General features: G+C 38.3%; 2 protein-coding genes across 3 annotated transcripts in view; both read left to right on the top strand.

Annotated features, from left to right (window-relative positions):
- zgc:101569 (uncharacterized protein LOC449822 homolog) overlaps positions 1-481 on the top strand; it is a 45,344-nt gene extending 44,863 nt beyond the window's left edge. For both annotated transcript variants that reach the window (XM_038305712.1, XM_038305710.1), the window contains exon 7: positions 176-481. In XM_038305712.1, coding sequence (XP_038161640.1) covers positions 176-283 — 108 coding nt within the window. In that variant the 3' untranslated portion in view covers positions 284-481. The remainder of the gene's footprint in view (positions 1-175) is intronic.
- Positions 482-8,234: 7,753 nt separating this feature from the next.
- bmp6 (bone morphogenetic protein 6) overlaps positions 8,235-27,194 on the top strand; it is a 70,345-nt gene continuing 51,385 nt past the window's right edge. Inside the window, exon 1 of the mRNA XM_038305700.1 lies at positions 8,235-9,123. Coding sequence (XP_038161628.1) covers positions 8,715-9,123 — 409 coding nt within the window. The 5' untranslated portion in view covers positions 8,235-8,714. The remainder of the gene's footprint in view (positions 9,124-27,194) is intronic.

Raw genomic sequence — 27,194 nt, 5'->3', positions numbered from 1 at the left:
AAGTAGTCTCTTGTAATATCACACATAGTGATGTTGCTATGATGACTGCCACTACAATTATGTAGTTATGGATTATTTTTAGATATTGGCCTACTATTGGTAGTTTTCAACAGGTAATCAGCCTTTTCTGATGATTGATTGACTTTATTATTTGGTTTTGTCTTTTTCTGTCCAGGCCATGCAGTATGAGTTTGACCACGGAGTTCAAGTCATCCAGGCTGAATCTATCCCCGGGGCCATCAGGTTTACTTCAGGAGCTGGAAGAGGGGGGGAGTTCTCCTAGGATTTAGCTTCCAGGAGCTATGACAGATGATCATAAATCTCTTGTTGCCTCAACCATGCATCGATGCTGTTAGCTGCATATTTAATTGATTATTTCTTTATAACATACAAAAAAGGATTTTAAAACACATAATCACGTTGTTTTGTATTAATCCAATGTGCTTTGGTTATTTGAATAAAATGAAACATTTTTAGTTGATTTGATTATTTTTTATATATTCATATGAAAATATTTATATTTCAGCTTAATGATTTATTTGAAAAAAAGTCAATATTTTTTATGCATTCAAAACAAATAAACCATCAGGACTTCAGTGGCTCCAACACCAGCAGACCTGTAGGATCTTGTCACCGATTCCTTAAACTGGTGTGAAAACCGCTTGATAACAGTTTGCTTGCATTGCTGTGCAAACTTGTGTGACTGAAACCACACTGCAGCCTAATTATTGCATAGATCTGTACTTTTCTTGTCAGATCTGTGCCAAGTGTAAACATTCCTGTTACAGGCTTTAGCTTTATGATAGAAATGTTTGCAAACAAAAAACTATCATACTTATCTACTCCTTTTTACAAGTTTTAGATATATATACATTAAAAAAAGGTTCACGTGGAGGATCAAATTTTAAAAAAGTATAGTAGTGAATGTGTATGTGGGTGCAGAGTTGTGTGGGTGATCCAGACACAAAAAAAAAACCTCATTATGTTTAGGAGGTGTCCTGTCTAGACGGTGTGATGACAGGACACAGAGCTCCTGTTTAATGTTTCCTCCTCCCTCTGCTTCCAGTTCAACCAACACACACACATCACCTGCTCTACCTTGGGCTATAAACACACACTTGCAAACATGCGCAACTGATCAGTGTCAAATAAATATAGCAGAACTGAAGTGCTTTTTAAGTTCCTGTCAGTCCAGCTCGGTCGTTTATCTGGATCGCTGTGACAGCGTTTGAGAGCACAGGGGCAGAATCAGCCGTAAACAGTTTTTTTTTTTTTTTTTTTTTTTTTACGATCCCCTAGTAATGTTTGTTTAATGTGACATGACTGAGATTAATAGTGCATAAAGCTTTTAACATGGATCCTTTGCTTTTTGTTACCACGAGCTGAGTCACGCGGTGAGAGGCGGTAAAAACGACCCGTTTCCTTCCATCGTTTTACCCAGAAAATAATCACTGCTTTGTTTTTTTTTTCTGTTCAGTGCTGCAGCCAAAAAGGCTTCTTTCAAAAGAGAAAACTAAAATTATTTCCAGTGAAATGATAGATTTTTTTTTAAAGCTTTAACACAAAATCCATGCAATGAATCAGAACTTAGCCTTCTTTCAAACAAATGGAAAAATGGCTTCTAGGAGGAGTGAAAAAGACGGATAAATTACTTCATTGACAGAAGGTTTTTATGGTTGCTGAGACTTTCTGTTTTGGTTTTCCTATTTTAGTCATTTGTTTCATACAAACCACTCAGCCTCACGTTAATCTTTTTGCAGCTTTATGGTTGTGATATGAGAAGCATTGTCTTCAACCTGGAAGCCACCCAGCTGAAGGTGTTTGTGTCGGCCTGGAGGTTGTGGAATGTGTGGCTTTGATGCGGCTTCTCACTCCTCACATGCAGATAAGATAGGCTCTGGCAGCCGCGGTAGCAGAGACACTAGGAGATACGGACACCTTTGGGCCTTATCATCAGGACCATCACAGTCTGAAGGCACCATGAAGACATAACACAGGGTAGGGTGACAGGAATGATGGGAGAGAAAGACAGGAAGGGTTTTAATGAGTTCTTTTTCATCCTCAGAATCCTGCTTGTTTTTTTTTCTGCTTTGTGTTTGAGTCATGTTGACATTTTTCATCCCTGTTTCAAATACACTATGTCACTGATCAGAAAGCCGTGGCAAAAATCTCAAGATTTTGGTTTCATTTTGGAGACATTAAAGCTGTTAGATTAATAGTATTTTAAGAAACTCTAATACATGTTCACAGATCCGCTTTCTGTAAACTCTTGTCACCTTGTATCTGGAGAATTGTCTGTTAAAAACATTGTAACTAATACTTTAAGATGAAAACCAAATGTTTACAAGGTTCCCTTTTAAACAGTTTTTGGTGTTTTATGTTCGCAACACTGGTCAACTAAGTACTTAGATTCATGAGTAAGTACAGATCCTACGGGTCAAATATTTCTCCACTGAAAGTAAACTTAGCTCTTGTAATTTACTACTTAAAGTACAGGAGTGTGTGTGTTTAAAACATACAGTTATAATACTGGTATTCCAAATATTTGAAGATCCGAAGTTTTTTTTACATTTATTTGAATCAAGTGTAGTCAAGAATAAGTGAGGTAATTGTCCGTTATATTAGATGAACTTCAAATATGTAATTTATCAAATCATATATAGCAATTTCTAGCTGAATAATTTCATGTGTTTTACTCTTCAGGCCCATCGGTGGTGAAAGTATGTCTTCTGCATCTACAATTCTCCACACCACCTCATCATATCACCCTAATAGATAGATAGATAGATAGATAGATAGATAGATAGATAGATAGATGTTGTTTATGTTGTTGAGACTACGGCATAGTATTCTGTATATTAATGTAGAATCACATTACAAATACAGTACATGCAAAATATCTAAAAACATAACCTAGTGTGACAGTGATCACAGGTAACAGACAAACAACTTTGTCTCAGGTAATTAGCATATTACATCACATTAGCGTCAAAAGCATCAAACCCACAAAATGAAGTTAAAAAAGTCACGCTTATTTTTTATACAAGTAAGGATGTGATCTACTAATGCAATTACTTTTTCCCACAATAATTCTAACTTTAATTTCTGAATGTGCAAAAGCAATAATTGATGGCATTTATTTGTGTGAAATGTTTAACTTAAAAATGTCATGCTAAAAATATATTGCATAGGCTAAATAGAACTGCTAGCCAGGATGCAAACAAGACCATCAACACAAAGATCTATTTTAATAACTTCTGTCTTATAGAATAACATTTCCAGATTCAGCAAATTTTGTAACATAAAGAGGATGTGAAATATAACTTTTCTATACTCTGATCAGCCTTCCTGTTATCTTCTGAAAATCTTGCTCTCTCTGTTTCCTGCCCTTTTATCAAACTAACACGCGGCCCTCTTTTATTTTGAGTCTCACACCTGTGACTCTTCAGGATCGATTACCGGTAAGCTAAACTGAGCTGGTTTCTCTGGGCCTCTTTAAAATATTTGGTAATTTATGGTCCTACCTTTAATTTTGGTTTAAAAAATTTCAAATAACATTATTTACAGAAAGCTACATCTAAATGCATGAGCATATTGTGAAGGGACTGCCACAGAATGTTTAATGTATTAAGATGATAAGCCATGTTTTTGTTTTCCACAAACTAACCATCTGTAGCTACCATCTTGTTAGTGTTAAATATTGTCTTACTGTTAGGGTCAAAGGTTTACATTCACCCATCATTAAAGTTAAATTAGCTCTGGCTTTTAGTGCAAAGTTTTCAATCTTTGTAGGACCGATGATGCAACACACACAATTAATGGATATTAAAAGGAATTTGGTGATTTATTTTAATTTATTGTAGATATTCTTTCCACTAAACATCACAGTTGAACCTAACTATATTTGTTTTGACAAATATGATTTAAAAATCGAATAAATGTTTGATTAAAGCTGTTTTCTCAGGTGTTCTTAAAAATAACTAAAATCACATCTGTTTTTTAATATACAGCTATGACATTGTACTGTCGAAAGCAGCTTTAAGTTATCCATGTTTTCTTTTTCTTTTCTTTTTTTAGCCTCATGGTTACCACAAGAGTTAGTATTTAATTTCATAAATATTGTTTAAAAATCAAACAAAGGTGGTCTGAAAATACTTTTTAAGGTATGCAGTTACTGTGTATATTACATGTATATATGCCTATTGTTGTTCTATTCTCCCTTAAAATTGGTAGTCATATAAATACATTTTGTTGTACACCTTAAAGTGCTGTTCCTATAAGAAATGCATGAAAATATTCATACCAATTGGTTTACTGACAAAAAGCCAGGATTTATATTGTAGTTGAGGTCAGGTTCATTAACCCTCTCAGGCTCAAATTAAGTTCATATCATTTGGGATAGTAATATACAATTCAGACTTTTTTTCAGAGAGACCTTCACATGCAATGAATTCTTGGATGTTGCAGATTTGCAACAGTGCCCCGGAGTGGTAGATTAACTCTAAAGACTGAATCTGATATGACCGTTAACTTTATTTGAATGTCACAAACAAAAAATTAACAAAACAAAATTCGAAAAAAATTTTTTCACAAAATTAGAGACAACTTTTTCTTAAACTTTTTCTCCACAGACATCTTAAAACTTTTAGAGAAGGCCGTTTCTGTTAAACTGTTGCTCAAAATATAGGCAAACTAGTAGATAAAGCATGTAGCATCCATGGTACCTGTTTGGGTACCAATTCGCAAACACGTTGCGAATCTACAACCCTGAAATCGAGATGCCTCTGGTAAAAAAAACCCCAGACAAGATAAAATCTACTAATTGGCATGTGTCATATATATACACATTCATGATTCATCTTATGTAGTATTGATTTCAAAATAATGGAATTTGGTAGTGATACTTACATGAAATTGGTGCTTAGAAAATCTGTTTCAGTGACACCAAGGACTCAGCCATGTTGAAAGTGAGTCAGCAGTGTCATCTGGTGAGCTGGAAAGAAACGGTTTGTTGCAAATGCACAACTAAGTCCTTATGTTGTACTTCTGAGTAACAAAAGCTCTTAAAATATGGATGTGGAGTAATTAGCTAAGTAGCATTTAGCTGTTGCAAATCTGCAACATCTGTTTGGAGAGGGTTAAACAAGCTCAGTCTTTCCCTTTATCTGCTTATGAAGTTTTGATGTCTTTTTTGGACAATTATCCTGTTGGAACACCAAGTTTTAAGAAACTGATGAATTTTGGAGATATTTTTGTCATTCATTAATCTATTTACTACCAAAGGCAGCATAGCAGACCCTCATCATGATGCCACCACTGCCATGCTTAAGAATTTGCCTCACAGTTGACTTCTCTATGCTGCTCTAGAACAAAATCAGTTCCAGTCAGGTTTCCATGCCAACCACAAAAGTGAGACAGCCCTGATTAAGCTGTTCAATGACATTCCTTTAAATCTGGACTCTGGAGGAACCACAGTGCTGGTATTATTGGACCTCAGAGAAGCGTTTGATACAGTTGATCACTTGACTTTATTAGAGCGCCCGGAAACACTGGGTTGGACTTTTTGCTACAACACTGGGCTGATTTAAATTTTACCTGAAGGATACTGACTTTTATGTGTCATTTTACAACAGAAAAATCACATGTGGGGTTCCTCAAGGCTCCACTCTGGGGCCCCTCCTATTCAACATCTATAGATCAGTTACCATAACTATGCAGACGACACACCGCTTTACATCACACTGTCACCAGGTGTCTATGACCCCATCAGAGATTTAACTAGATGCTTAGAAGAAATCAATACATGGATGTGCCATAATTTTCTACAACTGAATAAAAACAAAACTGAGATAATAATCTTGGGACCAAAGGAGGAGAGATCCAGAGTTAGCTCACAGCTTCAGCTGGCCACCACTGATTATGGCTGAAATCTTGGTGTCATGATGGACTCAGACTTTCGGAGGCACATTAAGGCAGTTACTAAGTAAGCCTTTTTTCACCTGAAAATATCTCCAGGATTAAGGACTAATGTCTAAGCAGGATCTATAAAAACTCATTGATGCATTATCTTTAGTAGAATTGATTAGTGCAGCAGTCTCTTCATAGGTTTGCCTAAAAAGTCCATTAGACAGATGCAGGTGATCCAAAACGTTGCTGCACGTGTTCTCACTTGAACTAAGAAAGTAGAGCACATCAGGCTGGTGATGAAGTTGTTCCAATGGCTCCCTGTAGGTCAGAGAATATACTTCCATTAGTCTATAAATTAGTCAATGGATCAGCACCTTAAAACATAACAAATTTGTTGTCAGTGTATCAACGTCCCAGACCAATCAGGTCTCATAGTTCCAGCCTACACCCAGAACTAGAACCAATCATGGAGAATCAGCATTTAGTTCCTATGCTCCACTGTTCTGGAACAAACTCACAGAAGACTCTAAAAGTGCTAAAAGCCTGAGTTCTTTGAAGTCAAAGTTAAAAACACATTTGTTTAGAGCTGCCTTTGACTGTTAAAATAAAACTGCTAAATGGGGTATAATTAGTTTAAGGTTGTGATCCAACTGTTTCTTTTTTGTTTGATTTGTTTTACTATGTGCTTTTATCATGTTTTTATCTTTATTTGCTTTTACTCTGCTTTTATTTTTCTATATTTCTTATATTGTCAAATTCATGTATAGTACTTTGAATTGTCCTTGTATTATTTGTATTATTTGTTATTTGTAACAAATAAACTTCAGATGTTATCAAGAAATTTTACTCTTGAAGAGTCTGTTCCACAAGTAAATGTTTGCAACCTAGACATGTATGTCTATTAATTCCAGTCCATCGGTCTTTTTCAGAATCAAAGTTAACATAAAAGTCTTTTTTAAAGTTATTGAAATATTTGAAATGTAGTTTTTGATTTTTGTTCTATATTTACATAAATCTATATATTCAACTAGACGTCCTTAAACAGCCTGGTAAGGACTGAAACAACTAATCAGATAAATCATGATTAATTGATTATTGAAATAATTGTCAACGAATTTATTAATGATTAATCATTAATTGGAGTATAGAGACTGTAGAATATACCTATAGCTGACAGAGTGACCCACTTAAAGCAGTAATTATATCAAAATTGTAAAAAAATTTTGCATTTAAGATTAAAAAATGTTTTCCATATCTCCATATGCTCTATCCAGAACTCCTCAAGTGGAAAAGTTAGATTTTAACCTAATTTAATTTGTAAAACATTTTCTTTAAGGGACCCTTTGCTAATAATACTTATACTTCAGTGATAGTATCTAGGTGTTACTTTATTGTATATCTTTTACCATGTTTGTTGGTTGTGCAGTTCTTTTTACATCTCTTTACAGGTGATGAAGCAGACTGAAAATGTTTTATGATTATCTACTCTTTCTTTCATCTTTTCTCCTTTTTTTCTGTTTTTTTTCTTCCTTTTTTATATTAATTATATTTATATTAATTATAATAAAGCAATTTATATGCATCAAACAAGCGGCACACTATAGCCCTACTGCTCCACTTGTGAAAGTAAAATCTGTTGGGCTCTTTTTGGCATCAAGAAATTCGCTATCCGATTACTAATCACACTAATGTGTGAGTAGAATCTTGGGAAATTTGCTGCATTAGATTGTAATCAGAATCACACTAGATTAAGGATTGTTAACCCCTAATCTATGATGATAAATGCCTTGAATTTATATGAATTAGAATAAGAGTTTCTTTATAATGTTGTTTGTAAAAACAAATGGCGCTGCACCCATAAACAGGACTGAAGTGAATAAATGCAGGGCTGAAGGTGGTGTTGATGTCCTGCCTGCTGTTTCCGCCTCCATCGTCAGGGGTCGTGCCTCCACTGGACATTTCCAGCTCAGTGGCAGAAGTTGCGCTCTGCGCACAAACTCAACATCCACACCGCCTTGAAACGTTTCATGTAAAAACTAAAATCAGTTTAAATTAAAAACCGCGGGATCTTGGAGATATAAATCTAAACTTCTAGAGCACTGCTTATAAAAGGCAAAATTTTAAGTATAATAATACATTTACCACATAGTGAAACATCTAATAGGTTAATTTCTAGAGGTTTTAGTTAGATTGATAGGATTAGACAGGCAGAGATGAAGAAAATCTAGATATATGAGGTTAAAGTTGCAGCCTGGAAAGCTCCACCTCTGAGGGCGCACGGAGTGGGTGGTTTCTGAGCACACGGACTCGCAGGAATTCACGCGCACTGAGATATTATGGACTGCAACCTGCTGATCCCTTCCTCACTCTGAGGCTCAACCTGTAGGAGCGAGAGCGCCGCTCAGACGTTTCTTTGATTAATACCGGGAGTAAATGTGTCTGTTGGAGGAGAATGGCTTCTATTAGTGGCGCAGCGCTGTGTGCAGAAGGCTTTCCACAGTCTGAAGAGTAGCGGAGCGCTCAGAATAAACTCTCACATGGTGCACTTTATCCTGGAGCAGCAAAGAGCGCTGCTGGGAGCAGAAATGAAAGCAGGAGCGATACTATTATGCGCGTTTTCCTTTACTGAGTATTTCAAATGGCTTGATACGGGGCTTCTGCTCTGCTTTTGATCAATACTTTCCACTGATAGCTGCGTCCTCGGGTGGACTTTGGTTACCATTACGCGCAATTTGCGTTCGGATAGGCGAGAGAAACTCCAAGCCAGGCACGATCGGGACTCTGGAGAGCTCAGCGGGGTGAACACCATGACCAGCTGCCTGCTCGCCTTGGTCGGAGTGTGGTGGAGCGCTTACTACTGCACCTATGCGGCGGCGGGGAGTCATTTCTCACTGGAGGGCAACAGCGACAGCCAGCCGGGCTTCGTCCACCGGCGGCTGCGGACGCACGAAAGGAGAGAGATGCAGAAGGAGATCCTGTCCGTCCTGGGGCTGCCGCACAGACCGCGGCCGCATCTGTCCAACGGGAAGTACAACTCCGCTCCGCTCTTCATGCTGGACCTGTATAAAACTATTTCAAGCGAGGAGAAAAGCCAAGTGGAAGGAGCGCTGGAGAGATATCAGTCCATAGCGGCGACCCAGATCCCTCCTCTGGCCACACACCAAGAAACAGCCTTTCTGAATGATGCGGATATGGTGATGAGTTTCGTTAATTTAGGTGAGTCGAATCAAAACCTCTTTTTTGGGCTATATTTTTGTGGCGATTGCCGAAAAAAAGATAAAATAATACCAAATGAATGAAAAAGTAGGTTTCTGTAATTGATGAAACTCTTTAGTGTGACTGTCCTCCTGTGGACATGCTTCTCGGCGTGGCTCTCCATCAGTGCGCACAGCTGACGCGCCTTTACGCACGTAGGGGGACTTCTGTAATTGTAATCGTGACATCTTCTGATCTCAGTTAGGTGTAAAAATTAACCAGAAATCTCATATATGTTTTTACAGCTGAAGGTGTTGGCTCGGTTTATGTCAAAAAATGTAGATTATGATATTTTATGAGAGTTTTTTTTTTTCCTCAATTACAATTAAATGAGTCGATGCTTTATTCCAAGCGACATGTTGGACAACTTGGGACAGTTTTAGTCCGTTATTTGATGCTGTGTTGATGCTCATCTTCTATCTACATTACTTTCTGAGCTACTCCTTCTTCTAATTTTCTCACCCAACTTTCCTTAATTTTCTGTTGCCTTTTACTTCCATCCTTTCTGTAAGTGTCCACATCCAGGATGACATTCTGTTTACCCCCATTAAGATGTATTTATACAATATAAGCAGTGTGTAAAAGCAGGCTGACACCCCCATGAATCAATATCAGTTTTGTATATCCGCTTTACTTCATTCTGTTTAAAAAGTAGAGGTCATTTAGATTTTTTACACAAATAGTGATATTTCAAGTATCTATCTTGGTTAATTATGAGCTCCATTAAAGGTAAAGCAGATTTCAGTATCTCAGAAAACAAACACTACACCACTGTATTAAAAAAACAGATTTATAAATACAGTTTCCACCTACAGTCTTCTAAATATCTGGAAGGTGATCAGCTTGTAACTCTGCTGAGATGTTCTTTTCTAAATTGTTGTTTACAATTATCATTAAAACAAGTGCTGCAAGTATCTGGGGCAGATCCAGCCACAGTGGTTGGTTATCAACACTTATTTCTCGTCTGTTCCACAAGTAAATATTTGCATTAAATACCAGTCCAACGTTTTTTTTTTTCAGAATCAAACTTAACATAAAAGGCTTTTATAAAGTTATTGAAATATTTGAAATGTAGTTTTAGATATTTTTTTCTCGATATTTACATAAATCTCTGCATTCAACTAGATGTCCTTAAACACAGCCTGGTAAATAAAACAAGCAAACCTTCTACATTATCTGTCTTTTTCTAATATGTTTACCTCACATCACCTCTTCAGTAGTAAATTACTGTATAACTATCTACTTGATATATATATATATATATATATATATATATATATATATATATATATATATATATATATATATATATATATATATATATATATATATATATATATATATATATATATATATATATATATATATATATATATATATTTCAAGTGTCTATCTCTGTTAATTATGAGCTCCAGCAAAGGAAAGGCAAATTTCAGTATCTTAGAAAACAAACACTACACTAGTGCATTAGAAAAAAGATTAATAAATGCAGTTTCCACCTACAGTCTTCTTAATATCTGGAAGGTGATCAGCTTGCAACTCTGCTCAGATGTTATTTCTGAGTGATAAAACAAGTGCTGCAACTTTCTGGGGCAGATCCAGCCAAAGTGATTGGTTAGCTTCTACAGGAGAATAGTCAGCAGATGGATGAATTGCATGAATTGCTGTAAAGTTTGCTGCAGGCTATGCTGATTTTGGACTTGATAAAACACAGAACCAACACCACCAAATGACCCGTCTATCTAATCTGCTGCTGACTGTGAAAACCTTACACCGGACCTCAAATATCTTGGATTTTGCACCTGTTCACTTTTTTATCCAAGGAAGATATGACACTCTGGTGTCATATCTGCTTCAGGATTGACTTAAAACAAATAATTCAACAATTGTGGCGTATCTTCTGGATATTTCTGTGTGTTGCCTTTTGATGCACCAACTCCAGCTGCTCCCTGCAATTTCCTCTCTACCATACTTTTTCCTTCCACCTAACTTTACATGCTTGGAAAAAGGACTCTGAACAACCAGCTTAGTCATAATATTTTTGTTGCTGCTTATAATTCCTGTCTTGGATACCGAGAGAGTCACCAGTCCTTCCCATGATAGTGTCAGCCTTATGAATGGCTCATTATTTTTTATTAGTGTTAGGAAACCTGATTTTCTGTAAAACTAAATTATGGGTTTGATTCGATGTTATTTATGAATTAACTGAATCAAATCAAAATATTTAACATGTTTTTGATGATATTTGGATTTATGGAGGTCAACCCTTACATGGTTTCATTCATTTTTCAGAGGAATGGTTGAATTTTTAAAAAAGTTTGGGAAGAGTTTTCAACTACATCTACTTTGTCTGCCCTTTTTGGTCTTGGAGTTAAGTTTCTCTCTCTGGGAGCCACTTTCAAATGTTTGTCGCTTGGTGAATATTTCCAAATCTTGGGAACGGGAACAGTTTTTTTTTTTTTGTAGCTGGTTCAGATTTCACAAGCAGCCTGTGCCAATTTAACTTATTTTGGACAAATTAATTTAATAATTTATTCAATTTAATTACATTCCCAAACAAAATATTTATTTTTAACTCACAGATTGAGCATATGTATATATTTTTTACATTATTGTATGATGTCAAACCACAGAATCGGCTCACGGGACTCAGGAAAGGCTTAAAATGCTCTTTTCTCATCCTATATCCATTTTGACCAAATGTCTCCATTTACCTGTATTTACTCTACAGTCTAGTATTTTATAATGAACCGTCCCAGTGCTCATGCACCACAAAGGGAGCAAATAACTCACTCATTTCCTATGTGGTGGGACAAATGAGCTTTGTATTGTTTCTGGGTAATTTATTGTTGCTCCCTCTCTCCGGGTAAATTTGCCCTCCTCGGTTCACTTATGGGACTGAAATTCTGTGGTCAGTCTTGCAGTGCAATCTGCTCTATGATGTATGTTTTAAGCAGGAGAATAAACCCAGTATCCACAGCAAAACCATCAACCGCCACCACTGGTATTTGTATATAGAGGCTTATTCCTGATCTTGACCTCCAGTACTAAAAAGCTGTGGGTTTTCTGTGCGTAAATTGCGTTGCATTGTTTGTGTTTCCCCTCCGAGCAGATTGGTCTTTAATTAGCCCCCAGCATGATAAACAGGGACACTTTAATCATAACGAGTTTGGAACATGAAAGCTCAAAGCCCTTCCTTCCATTAGCAGCTCCAGTGTTTACTGGGAGACTCTAAACAGAGCTTTGGAAGATAAACAGAGGTCCTGCCAGAGTCACAGGCCAGTGGAAAAGGAGGTCTCAAAGCAGATTGATTATGGTTCTTCTTGGGAACAGAAGGCTTTGTCATGGTTTGGCCATCAGAGCAGTGGCAATGTACTCCAGAAGGATGTTTTGGTTTTTTCAGAGTTGAGCTCCTCCTGGGACCAGAAGTTCTAAAAATGTTTTCCTCCTCACCTGTATAAACCATAAATAGCCTCTCTATTCACCCTGTGATGAAGAGAATTAGGCTGAAGTGGCTGACATCCAAAATACTTCTCTACTTATTGGTCCTCTGAGTGTTGGTGTTGCAATATGCAGTGATGAAAACCAGATATCCACAAAGATGGAAGCCGTCGAGTTTTTTTTGTTATTGGTCTCAAATATCGAATCCCTTCCGTGGGCTTCTGTAGGTGGGGGGGAGCGGCAGTGTGGTGGCAGTGTGGTGTTTGTGTGTCTGTGGTTTTGTTCTTCCTCTGCTGTGCAGGTTTTGGTTTATACTCCTGTGCCGGTGCACATCTGGCTCCCCGCTTTGATTAATCACGTCCTGTGCATCTTTTGACAATTCCCTCCGATTTCTGTGGTGACCTGGGGGATTAGGTTGCCATCTCCTCCAGTCGTACACAGAGTCCTGACCGCCCTGGAGGAGGGACGGCTTCCTTCCCCGAATGTGATTGTAATTAATGTTGGACAGGCCAAGGCCTTCCATCTGCTTTACAAATAAAGCCCCGCACGACTACTGTGTGTCATTGCCATCCCGATTAGATTTTAATGTGTCTTTTTTGTCGAATAGAGCGCTTACTGCGGGGCAACGTAGAGAGCTGTTGAAAGAAGAGGCCTGAAACACTCCTGGGTGGTCCTTGTTTTTGTCCAAAAATCTGGATATCATGTGTGGCCAGAGTGAAACTATAAATTAGAATTAAGATAAATGAAAGGAAGAAAAGTGAAGGGCCCAAACAATCTGTCTTAAGTGGTTTGAAAAATGTGGAGCAAGATTAAGAGACACACGCAAAAGGAGCTGCTTATCTGGCAAACGCTGTTCAGTAAACTGTAACAAGCTAATCAGTCCAGCCCAGGCATAAAACATGTGAGTGATTATCTCACTGTCACCAGGTAGGTTTCTTGGTGTCATCATTTAGTAGAAATCCATATTCCTGTCGGCAGCCAAGACCAAAGTGGACTCCTACCTTCCTTCAAATACTCCATCCCTCCAAAGGCATCAAAGCAATTTATCCAAAGTCTATTTTATAAATCTTTAAGCCTTCCTCATACTTTAATTAGGTTTTTCACAGATAATCCAAAGATTACTACTTTGATAACTCTTAGACATAAAATAAACTATTAAAAATAGTTATCTTCTGTAGCCAAGTTCCTTATTATCCGTTTGGCTGATTAGAGTCGCATGTTCTGGTGAGCTTACTGTAAAGCTGTTTATTTTGACTGCTAATTGTAACTTGTATTTTTATTAGCTGTTTTTCAGATTAGCAAAGGTTTCTCCTTTCTTCTCTGTTTCATGTATGTCTGAGCAGGACTGCAGATCCCATTGCTCGTTCAATCACAGGGAATTTAGCTTTTGGCTAGGCATCCAAAGAGAAAGAAATAATTTTTGAAAACATGGGGTTCCTTTTCCTTCGGTTACCAGCAGATGAGATGTTTCTTGTATGTTTACTCCTCTTTGTCAGGAAAAAAACCCACATTGGAAAAGCCTTAATCCACATTGTGAATCGGGTATGACAGACCATCAGAGAAGAGAGTTTGGCTTCTGTAAAGGATTAAGAGCACTGCTGAGAACAGATCACAGATATGATTTAAGGTTTAAGAAAAAATGATATTTGCAGTTGTGGTTATTTTGTTGGGCAATAAGGACTCACAGATCAATGTCATTCTGTTCTTTCCATCATTTATTCTGAAGCAAAACAACCTTTTTGAAATTGCCAGATGCAAATTTGAACATAGATCTAAAAGCAGAGCAAATGACAAATTAATATCAATTTAATGAGCATTTTGGTGTCAGTGCAGCTGCATTGTTACGTTGGGGCTCGAGCTGGGCTCTACGTCCACTTTAAGGTGACTTTCTTAATATTTAAGCTCAGGACCTTTCAAACTGTTCATAGCTTCTCTGTATCAGCAGAGTTAAAGAAGCAGTAAATATGTGAGCATACAGAATCAGAAATAATTCCTCCAGGTCATCTCTTGGTCTTTGAAGGACGAAAGTGCAACTGTGATTATAAGGTGCAAAGGTAGATGTTGCCATTTTGATTTTATCCATATTTGCTCTCATAGGTGCTTTGTTTGGATATAAGATAATCTGAAAGTTGCTTATACATTTTATGCAAAGCATCATGAGTAATATAAATATAGTGGATAATATGTCAACAGAAATTCGCCAAAAAATGTCTAAACTATCAATTTAGCCTCAATTTTTTGTCAACATCTGCATTTTATATAATACCCAGGTATGAATATGACTTTTCTTTGACATACATTTAAAGAAGCAGCCGCTATGATTGAAGTTACACAGCTAGCTGAGGTGGTAACAAAGACAGCACCTGCTTGACATGCCGTCTTCTGCAAACCTCTTTAGTCTTCTCAGTGTGCTTCATGTAGACCTGCCGTTCAGACGTCCGTTCTCCTTTGCCATCACTTTTTAGGAATCACCCATGAAAAAAAAAAAAAAGAGGAAGGGAAGAAAGCTAAACAAGTTGTGGAAAACTCAGAATTGGGGCAGCAGAAACATATTTTCCAGCCCCATCTTCACCCTCGTTCCTAGAATAGCACCAACATCAGCGTTTGCCTTGCGGACGTCCTGCTTTCCACTGACACTGGTCTGCATGAGTCATGAGGCCCTGAACGCATCCTGACACACACAGACCAGTGTCCATAAGGGAAAGAGGACTGCTCATCCATGACTGCTGTTGGAAACTGCTTTCACTTTTCTGCTTGGGATTTTTTTGGCACATTTTATTCTTGTTCTAAAAAAAGGAAGAGGGGGAAGTATTTTAAGTTGCTTCCTTTCAAACTGAAATAAAGAGCTTTAAACTCTGGTTAGTTAGGTCAGTCTGTGAAAGTCCACAGAGGCTCTGAACACAGCTTTGGCAAGAGAGAGAGGAAAGCGATAAAACAACATGAGACCGTTCTAGATAAACTTCCATAGGTACAGGGAAAAGTCCAAACAGTTGTTGGGGAGATTGTTGTTTGATCCTGTGAGATCTGATACTCGTAGCTCAACTGCTAACTTGTCTTTTTGGTAAAGACAAATAGATCTCTAATAGATCACATGTATCTGGTACATCGTCTGTACCGGATACTATTTGCTGAGCTGAGCTTCATCTGCAGTGTTTGGACTCTTTCTTAGAGGAACCAGGAGGACCACCTCCATCTGAAGTTAAGCTACTGCTAATGCATAATGCATCAAAATGAGTCAGTTTTAAATTCATCTGATCTGGACCTACCTGGATGGCTCTATGGGGAGGCTTTCTTGGTATGGGAACTGCCACAGAAAGTCCCAGAATGTTCTAGAGATTGCCACTGATCAGAGGGGGTTTCTAGGTGTCCCTCCTGAACCTGTTGCCCCTGTGACTCGATGTCGGAAACTCAGAGGAAGGTGTCTTAAGGATTGTCTGTAGTTTTCCTTATAGTAGCACCACTTTTTTTTTTACACTGACTCAAAAAAAAGCAACGTCCCCTGAAATGTTTCATGTTTTGGTCATGTTACACCAAAATATGCATGATATTTTATAGGGACTGACAGAAGGTAGTACATAAATATGAAGAAGTAGGTAAAGGATTCAAGGCTATCATACCGCAGTAGTGGAAATATGAAATATGTGTTCATGTTTGGCTCACTGTTTTATAAACCATCCCTATTTAGGGTTATCCACATTTTTCTCCTTGGGTTTTCCATTATGTTCCTCTGTCTTCGTGATGCTGATGTTTTCCACCAAAGCTCAGAGACCGCCGAAGATCATCTGGATTTATATTTATAGGACGATGTTCTGAGTTGACCAGTTAGAGGAACTCTATCCACATCAAGTACACTTGATCTAATCTATTAAGAAGTATAACAGTGAGATGTACAAATAAACACCTGCTGTTTTTGTTTTTCTTATTTCTCTGAAAAAAAAAAAAAATTCTGTTACTCTAAATCTAAAATGTCTTTCAATCTGTTTTTTTTGTACTTTTGCTTTGCTTTTTTTTAAAAAATGGGTCAAATCTAGATGTAAGCTTAAAGACCTCCTGCTTTTCTGCTGGAACGTATGAATGCATTTTGTTAGAAAGGCATTGAATAGAGCTGATTTTAGCCTGAATTGTATTCAGTGTAATTGATAATTTTGTCCTGTTAAGGAAACTAAGATGTATATAATATAAAAAAAAAAAAATATATAAATAAAAATAGGAAGAATTTGCGAGAGCCTTTGACAGAGAAACCTATATTAAAAATAATTATTTTGTAGATCATGTGCGGTTTGGATTTTAAAAGAGGTAATAGACATACTACTCTACTACACTGAACCCTGGCTGCGTATGATGAACCAAATCTTGTGGGTTTTCTACACTTAAGGTGGTTTAAGGTTCCTCCACTCAGCCTCCTGCTTGCTTTCTGCTCTGGCGATTTAACATGGACCAGAAAGTGAACTTTCATGTCTTTTGTTGCAGATCTTCAAAGATCATTTTCCCTCTTGTCTGCTCTTGTCTATCATCGCTTCTAGCTCCGTATTCTTGTCTCTGTCTCGTTTCAGTCTCTGCACACCTCATTGCATGGCTATAGCTGAGCTGTCACTAGCCCCCTGGCCTGAGTCAACAGCTGCTTTCTTCCTACCTACCTCCCAAACTTTGAAGGCAAACAACTCTTAGAGCTTAAGAGAGATTAGCCACGTCCCGGCAGCGCTGAGCTTATTGAGAAATGAAGTGCCCTTATTAGATGGCTGTGTTTTTTTTTTTTTTTTGCTTGTCTTGTGATGCCTGGCTGCATTTCTCAGCGTCTAAGCCCAGGTAAGCCACTTCCTTTGCAGCGAAACGTGTCCCAAAGCCCCAGCATGATCAAATAATTAGTTTGCTTTGACCAAAGAGTCGATTGTTTGAAACAGAATGTAGCTTTGGAAAGTTTTCCTAAATCATTTAAAAAAAAGAAACGTTTCCTGCAAAGCCTCAGAGAGCAGAACAGAAGACCACCCATAATTTCACCTCCACACTGAAGCAGAAGGAATTCAGGACCTTTTTTTTCCTGTGGGGTGAAGGACCTTTATGGACGCATAAACTTGGCATTTGAACCTTCTCTGCAAGAAAAAGTAAAATTAACAAACTGCAAAACCCTGTTTGTTTTTAACTGTTTACAGTGTGAGATATTTCACTGGAGCTTCGACCTTGCTGATAGAAGGGCCCAAGATATACAAATAACTCAGCTTATTGACTTTCAGAGTTTGAAAGCTCTTCCCGTTCCTCATGTGTGGATTGTACTGGTCGTCTGACTCTCTGGCAAAAATACACAAGCTTCCCCGCAGAAACAAACAGGACTGATATAGGAAAGTTCTCTGGTTAGCTAGATTATGTCTTTTCCAGTCGGCCTGCATGTTTCTCAGAAAGGATGGGGTGTTACAAAACGGCTCTGTTGTCCAACTGCTCCCAATGACTTTTCCTTTTATTACAAGGTCTCTATGCTGTACAAATAATAAAAAAGGGATCATTTCTGACTTTAAGGTCAGTTTATTCCTGTAATGGATTCACTGTAACACCACACCACGTAAGGACATCCCTCCTCCACCCCTGCTCCCTGGATTCTGATCCTATCGCTCCCTCTCACGCCATAACTCTCCAACTTGACAAGATGGCAGCTGAGATTTGGAGCAAGTACAGAGATTACAGGATTTGCGCTGCTCTTTTTCTCCCTGCTGGCTCTTCTCTACCCATCAGTTCCCACGTCTTCATTGGGTACAGCTCCAGTACGGAGTGATAGTGGAGTGGGATGGAGGAGTGTGTCCAGATAAGGAGGTGAAGTGTAGCGCACTCCTTGCTGGATACGATCCACTGAACAGGGCTGATAACCCCGAGAGGAACATCTGATTACGAGCTGCTGCTTCCATTTATCACCTCTGACTGCAGGCACACAGGAATTTGCTCTTTTTTTTTTTTTTTTTTTAAAGTGCAACCCTTTTAGCTGTACTTGCTGCATCAGTTGTTTTCTCCGTCACTCTTAGTAGGCTACCTGTTTAACTAAAGTAGCCATTATTTGGTATGTTTAAGTTCATGTTCATCTCAGGAACTCCTCTAGATTTTTGATTTTAATTCAGCTTAATGATCAAAGTATGGAAGTGAATCAAAAAGACTGGCTTGCATTTACAATCCTCCAGAGCAGCTGAATTTTATCGAGGGGCGTCTGATTTAAAGGGTTTGCATACAAATTCTTGTCACCTTTTTAAATGCAGTTCTTTGCAAACTGTGTATTAATATCCTTCCATTTATATATGTGCCACTATGCCATGTTTTGTTGTGCAAGTCTCTTAGGTCCTTAAAACAGGCAGAAGCAATGAGAAAGAATGTGCGCGTCTTAACTCCAGCCTCGCTATCTCCTCCTAAAAGGTTCTTAAACTGTCAGCCTTAGTGTTGTGTTTACCGTCTTCAAGGAGCCCACACAGAAGACATCATTAGGCAGGAACTAGTGTTTGTACTGATTCGTCTTTGTTTGCATCTCTGATGTTTGCATTCGGGACAGAAAAGGAGGGAGGCAAAAGATGTCCCATTGTTTTGTGCGTAAATGTTCTTTTAGTCAGGGTAAAACCTCTTACAGGGTGTATAAATATTTTTTTTTTCATTATGACTCAATAATTATTTTACAAATTTAGAAAAAATATTCTTATGGCTACATCAAGACAGCTAACAGGGGAATCATACAGTGTGTAAATTGCTGTTTTTCTTACACTAAGCACAGAAACACGCTAGGAGAAGATAGAGTATCTAGTGAGTTTAACAGAATAACAATTCTCTTTGTTTCTGCTGCAGGGAAACTGGTGTTAATATCCTGAGTGAAGTATGTGGGAGTGTTTGCGGAGCTGATATGTTTTGAGTAGAGTCTGATCGAGACACAAACACAGAAAGCAGAAGACAGGCCAGGACATGTAGAGCACCGGAGCTGCTCCTAAACAAGATGCGCAACCCTGATGTGATGCATCACATCAGGACATTTCTATTTTCCTCCAGCCTTAACTACAAATGGTGTAATTTTATCTTTTTTTTTTTTTTAGATTAGAAGGAACATATTGTTTTGCAATTTCTAAAATATGTTACGTTGTTTCTGTTTAAAAAAAAAGAAAAAGAAAAGTACTCCCTGTGATTCTCTTGTTTCCACTTTTATTTTTCCTCTCCTAACATCCTCAGCTGTGATTGTGCGATACATTAGGTGTTGTTTTCTGGTATGTCTCTGGAATTTCAGAGCGGACAAAGGTTATGAACTAGCGACCTGCTGAACTCCGTCTACTGTGTCCTTGCCTGCCCGGTAAACTCCATCCATTATCATAATAACCCTGTGTGTCTCATGGCCGACAGGAATGACATAAATGCCTGGTTGGATATTTTTGCCGTCACATTCTTTTGTCAAGTTGCCGGGAAACTTGCAAGGATTTATCTGAGATCAATGAAAAGGGAAAGGGAGACAGGGAAGCAGAAATGAAGGGAAAACAGATGGACCCATCGAAGGGTGAGAAACTTGACAGCGGATATGATTTAAACTCTGTGGTGACCTTGAATGGGAATGAGCTCTATCTGTTGTTGTTTATGTCTTTGTTCTAAGGCTTACATAAACTCTCTTTTGTTTACATGCTTTTCTTTGAGTTGATCTCTACAAAGACTCTTTATACCCTTACTTTCTAATCCAAAAGCTTTTTTTTTTACCTTTTATTTTAAAATCTAATTTTTATGTGTATTTTTAAAAGATATACCATAACTTAAAGGAAAATGATTAAAATTTTATTTATTTTTTGTTGCATATGTATGAATGTACTGAACTCTCCTCGGTCAATACTTTTTAGGCTGTTGTGATTGCATCTGTAAGTCTTTAATGTCTTTTCATTTTTCTCATAAAGAGTTCAGTCAGATAGGGCAATGTCTATTAACAGCAATTTTCAAGTTTACAATAGACTGTCAGTTAAATTCAGATCTGGATTGGCTGGAAGATGACCTTTCACCCCACATGTAGGTCCTATGAGCCCTAAACAGGAAGTCTTCCAGTTGTTCTCCATTTAGTCCCCACTAGCAACTCTAAGCAGCTCTTTATAACCACAGCATGATGCAATCCCTACCGTGTTTTTAAAGTTGTCTGCAGTTTGCTTCCTCACCCTCTTTCTGATTAATGCTGTCTTTGTCAAGCCTTCAGTATTTTCCATGTCCTCTGGGTTTAAACTATTTTCTTCTTTTTGGCACATGCTCAGTATTTGATGACCTAACCACAATTTAAACCAAAACAGATTGAGTTCAAATAAGATTAAATCCAGCATAAGGTGGATTATATTTTATAGTTCGGTGATTTAGGTGCACTGATAAGCCTCTCACTGGTGCTCTCTCCAAGGGCAAGTCTTGAGTAGGAGGGATCCAGCTCCTCTCCAGGAGTTTGGTTCCAGAGCTGTGTGTAGGTACCACTCACACAGTAGCTCTGGCTCCTTTCCCACCAGTGAGATGACATTACATGTCCCTAAAAGCCAGATTATGTGGCGAGGAGTTAGCTCCGCCCTCTCCTACCTCACAGTTTGCATGCCACCTGATCCTGATGTTGCTCCCTGTAGGTGGTGGGCCCACAGAGGGGCCTCCCTGTAGATCTTACTCTGACCCCTCCTCTAAGGACAGTTTGCCAATGAAAACCCCACCAGAATTTAGAGCCTCATAGATTAATGCCATCAACATATTAACATATGTATTATAAATAATTAAAAGTAGTATAAATACTCATTTTTTTTTATTTTTTATTTGCTCGATTTAGGTTTTAGTTTAAAAACTTACATTATATTATCAAATCTTAAGGTGATAGTTTCGCTTTTTAAGATTTTCAGTTTGCTCCTTCTGTTAATATGACTGCTTTGGCCTTACCCTCTTTGAACACATTTATCCCGCCAATCTGACGAAGAAAAAAAAAGACTGCTATTACTGCTACTGCATTGTGACTGTAGAGATATGAAGGAGTTTACCCTCTCATCTGATTTATTGATTTTACTGAAGGATGCCAGAAGTGCAGATCCCCAGAGACAAATAAGCTGCAGGAGTTTGTGCTGGCCTCGTTAGATGCAGATAATAAAAGCCTTAAAGCTTCAAGATAAACAACCATAATCAGTTATCATTTCTTTTCTTAGTTTGATTACATTTATAATAAAACACCCAACATAACTATCAAGGAAACTTGACAAAGTCTTGGATAACAATTTGAATTCAAGAGCACCAAATTTATTGAGTGCAAAAAGGAAATGCCAGGAACATAAATTGTGATTTCTTAGCAGATGTATAGGTTTGGCTTAATACTCATGAAAGACAATGGTGCAAAATTTAAGTTTACCTGGAAAAAAGATAAAAGATGTTTACCATTAAAAAACAGCAGCAATGAAAACCTGCAGTGGAAGCAGTTATTTAACAGCATGTCAGGGTGAATTTTTCCCACATTAGCAGGATCCAGGGTTAGGGAATGAATGCGGCCACGTACTCATCAGGTCCTCACTAAAGACAAATACAAGAATGAATCACATTGCTTATATTCAGTATATCTGTGCTGAGTTATATAGGAGGAGATTGTTGGACACTGTGAGGGAGTCTCCATCACACACAGACAGACAGACAGACGAACCCTTCGGCCTTTCGGGATCCTTCCAGAGCTGGCTGCCTTTCTGTGGAGGACATGCCTGAAACAACAAGCGAGGGTCCGCTGTAAGAAAAAAAGGCCCTAATGCGACTGCAAACGCTCCTGACCCTCTGGAGAAGGTAGCCGCCCTTCACCGCAGTGGTGCTGCTGACAAATTTATGAGCCCTGAGCTGACCCACAGGGTGACTGTGCAGGCAGGATACTGACAGGAAAATAATCAAACGGGCGGAGCAAGGATAGCAACAAGACAGTAAAGAGAAGCAACAGTTTCTTGCAAAAGTATTGACACCCATTAAATATTTTCTCATGTCACATTAGAACTATGGTTCCAAAAACTGTGGAGCAAAGGTTGATAAAGACTAAATATTTCCAATCTACAACAGAATGGTTCAAATATAAAGGGACGCTTACAATTTTAATCATTTTCACAAGCGTACAAACCTTAAGCTTAATTCAAAAGCTGGTTTAGGCTTTTTAAATGACGACCTTTCAGCTCATATTATTGGCACATTTTACATTGGAACTAATGTTTAGTCTTTTGTTTTATTTTAGAATCTATTTACGAAGAATTAAAAAAATGTAGCTCATTTATAGGTAAGCATTTAGAAACAATAATTCGTATTATATTGTATATTGTTTTTCAACAAGAGCCCGATAAATGTGAAGACCCAATTCAAATCCCTGAATTCTGGCACGATGGAAAAAAAAAAATGTTTTATAGATGCTCTCTATCCAATCTGACAGAGCTTGAGCTCCGAGCAGATTTCCCTCTCTGCATGTGCCGAGCTGGCAGAGAACAGATCCCCCCCAAAACATTTGCAGCTGTAAAAAGGTGGATCTACATAAAAAAAAAAAAAAAACTGACTCATCGGGGTTGAATACAAATGTTTTGAAAACCGCATATGATTTTTTTTTCCTGTTTTACTTTATAACTCTGCATTGCTCCATGTTAGTCGTTCACTGAGAAACATTGCAAGCCCGATACTGGCAGGAAAACTGACGGATGGATGAAGCAGGAACAGCCAAAAATAATAATGAACGCTGAAGGTTGTGTGAGTGGAGCATAGAGCTGAGGTTCATATGCATTCTTTTTATATTTTTCTTTTTCTTCACATCTTAATGAAATTAATGGGTCAAAAGCAGGGCTCTCAGGATGTATGTGAAACATTTATATCAACTATTTTGGAGTACAGGAACCAATAAAACAGGTGAACAGCCCTGAAGGACAGGAGGCCTTCAACAGCTATTGGTTTAGCTTTGGAGAAATGATAGAACTAAAGTAGAAAAGGATGAAAAAACAGCAAGTTTAAAAAGCTGGCTCATTTCACTCCTATCTTACTGGGGATTATATGTCAAGGGGCCTTACTCTGAGCTGAGGCAAGTCATTGACATATCTGTGTCCACTCCCAGTGCCACGAGCCTGTTTGGATTAAAGGATCTTATCACTGAGGATGTGCAGGGGAAACTCTGCCCAGTCCTTCCTCCTGTACGGCCGCTCTCCACACCTCTGAGCAGCCCGTCTCCTAGAGACCTTATCAGGCAGTGTTCAAAGGTCCAACATGAATCTTGTTTTAGAAGGTAGTCTCCCGTTTGCTGTTTTGTGCAGTATATGGAATATATCATGCTGAGAGATGCACTTAAAGTCATGCACTGACTGAGACACTCAGTGACCCCTGGTAAAGTCTTATGAAAAAATAGGACACGCCGGCTTCGATGTCTAATCTCTGATTTATCTCTGTAAAAGAACATGATTTAGTAACAGCCACTGAATCTTGTTTTAAAATGTGTATATTTTTAAGGAAACAGTAAAGACACCTGTGGTTAAATCACTTCAGTCCCACACCTTATAATCAGCTTAGTGGGAAGAGTAATCTACCCACCATATTTCAGTCTGTCCCTGGGAGCGTAACCCCACATTGGTTATAGATCTACATCTAGGGGTGCAAATGCGTTCAAAGCTGTGAGTGCAGCTCTGGTGTAAAAGTGCTGCAGAGGTTGACATGACTATAAAAAAGTTTATGTCAGTTCTGTGAATCCATAATTCATTGTCACCAGTCTCTGACATCGGTCTGTGGAAAGTTTGCCCCCAAGTCCTGTTTCAACTCCCCCAACAGGAACCAACCCTGACAGTAACTGAACTGCTTGCTGTGATTTATTAAATAGTTTCTGTAAAAAAAAAAAAAGACATGACATGAGCTGCTTAATTTATTATTTTGTGCCATAGCGAAAGCAGCTATGTTTCCCTTTTCTAAGGATGAGTTAAATTATTGGTGTTTAGAGTAGGGCTGAGACAATTCATCGGATTAATGGTGATTAATCGATTATTGAAATAATCGTCCACTAATATAGTAATTGATTTATCGTTAACTGGAGTATAGAGACTCTTAAATGTGTCTGTAGCTGATAGAGAAACCCAACCCTTGAGCAGCAATTATATATTTAATAAAAAATATATTAAAGGAATAGTACACCCAAAACATGATTAGCCTTCATTTTCTACTCACCCCCATGCTGAACAACACCCTGGAGTACTTTTTTGATATCTCAAATGCCTCTGGAGATCTGGGAGGCTTCTTGCTGTCTGCTGACATTCAAATAATGGAGGTCTATTGTGCCCGAGACAGAAAGGTCCATAAAAGTTCACAAAAACGTGTCAATATTCCTTCATACTGCTCGTCCAATGTATTCCAAGTGTCCTGAGTGGGTAGCATCCAGAATTTACTCGAAACGAAGTCATTTAGAATGTTTTTAGAGCATAAACAGTAGTGTATAGGATTTCCTGAAAGCGCGCACATGCGCGTTCACGAGCCTACGGAAGCCGGCAGACCAAACCAGATGAAAGTGCGCATTCAGCGTCTGCTCTGCCAATAATGCAAGCGTAGAAGAAGAAATGTGCTGTTTACCTGTGCAAAGAAAGAAACAACGAAAGAAAAATGTCTGAGGACTTCAGTGTTGAGGAAGAGCATGAATTCTTTGCCGAGCTGAATCCGCTGGTTTGGTCTGCCGGCTTCCGTAGCGTCGTGAACGCGCATGTGCGCGCTTTCAGGAAATCCTATACACTACTGTTTATGCTCTAAAAACATTCTAAATGACTTCGTTTCGAGTAAATTCTGGATGCTACCCACTCAGGACACTTGGAATACATTGGACGAGCAGTATGGAGGAATATTGACACGTTTTTGTGGACTTTTATGGACCTTTCTGTCTCGGGCACAATAGACCTCCATTATTTGAATGTCAGCAGACAGCAAGAAGCCTCCCAGATCTCCAGATGCATTTGAGATATCAAAAAAGTACTCCAGAGTGTTGTTCAGCATGGGGGTGAGTAGAAAATGAAGGCTAATCATGTTTTGGGTGTACTATTCCTTTAAGATGAATTTGAGACGTTAAAAATCTTTTTTGTCTGTCAATATGCTCTATCCAGAACTCCTCAAGTGGAAAAGCTTCAGTTTCACCTGGTTTAATTTTGTAAAAAGTCTTCTTTAAGGAACCTTTGGCTATCAGATTATTAATCGAAAAAATAAGTGACAAATTAATCGATTTGCAAAATAATCATTAGTTGCAGCTCCAGTTTTGATTTCATATTTTTGGTGGTTGTAATATATTAACACCAAAGCACTTTTTTCACACTTTGTGTTACATCCATGAATATATTTGTATAATCACAGAGGATTTATGAGTTACAGCAAAGCTAAGTGTTTTGATAAACTATGAAACAAGTGATGAGGATTTAATGCTCAGTAAGACTAGGTCGACAATATATTTTCTACTCCTGTTTTCTGTTGGATTCACTTGTCATACAACTAAATAAAGTTGGATAAAACTATGTCATTGTAGTTGTGGCTCTAAGTTCAGAGTCTCTGTCCTGCTAGGAGTCGATTTTCTACCAATGATGCCGCCATCTTTCACTGTGTAGATCATATCTTACACATTATCCCAGCTTTGTCCTGCCCCTTACATGCTGTCCTGCAAACTGGGAGTTAGATTTCTAATGGCTTCCTTTGTGCTACTTTGTCACAAAGGCCAGATTAGCAGAATGCATGTTTGGTAGTTGTTCTGTCATTACTTTGAATATGTTTGCATCTTTAACCCTGTTCTGCCTGCTCCGTGCAATGATATCCATGATGTTGGATGCCTTCTTAGAATAGCTGCATGAACATGATGAGGAAATTGCACTTTTTCTTCTAATGTGATTTTATTTAGGGCTGTCATAGTAAAAAAGGGAGGCTGTTCACACTCTAGTTTTTGCTATTCTTGCATTAATTCCTAATAGAAATACATTAAGACGCCAAAGATCAAGAAGGATGAATGGAACTGATTTTTTTCAGCAACGGCTCCCATAAAGTCTCCCCATTATGCTGGTGCAGTACATGTCAGTTTAAAAAGGCAGTCCAGATGTGTCCATTGTTTGCTTTCTGGAATTTCTGTATGGTATGGCAAATTCCACGGTTTCTACACTTTCATCTTGACAGCGTTGGGAATACACAAGTATTATTAGAAACTGATTATTTTCCTCTTGAGTTTCCTCGACACCCACCTGCTTTTTGAATATATAGGTATCTGGTTACCGTCGCTGTTTTTGGAGGAGAGCCGACGTGTAAAACAAGCAGTCGGCTTTACATGTAAGTCACCCCGGGGGGGATGGAAGCATGGAGCCAACCCGCAGTGATTTATCAGTGGATCATATGCTCAGCCTCTAAGCCACCGAAATGCGTTGTGGTCAACGCAGACTTTCCAGAGGGACTCACACTGAGGTCCAACTGTCTTTAAGACGGAGAGGGTGGAGGTAAACGAAAAGCAGAGGTGAAGATTGGGGGAGATGTATATTTAGTGAGTATAGGGATGGTGTGTGGGGAGGAAGAGGTGCTTTCTCTCAGACAGAGAGAAAAAACAGCATTACAGAATGAGCTGGACCTCTACCTTGTGGCTCTGGAATGCAACGGCA

The sequence above is a fragment of the Cyprinodon tularosa genome, unplaced genomic scaffold (genome assembly GCF_016077235.1).
Source record: "Cyprinodon tularosa strain WSP-4 unplaced genomic scaffold, ASM1607723v1 ctg561, whole genome shotgun sequence".
In the NCBI taxonomy this organism is placed as follows: Eukaryota; Metazoa; Chordata; class Actinopteri; order Cyprinodontiformes; family Cyprinodontidae; genus Cyprinodon; species Cyprinodon tularosa.
This window is presented reverse-complemented; position numbering and strand designations above follow the sequence as displayed.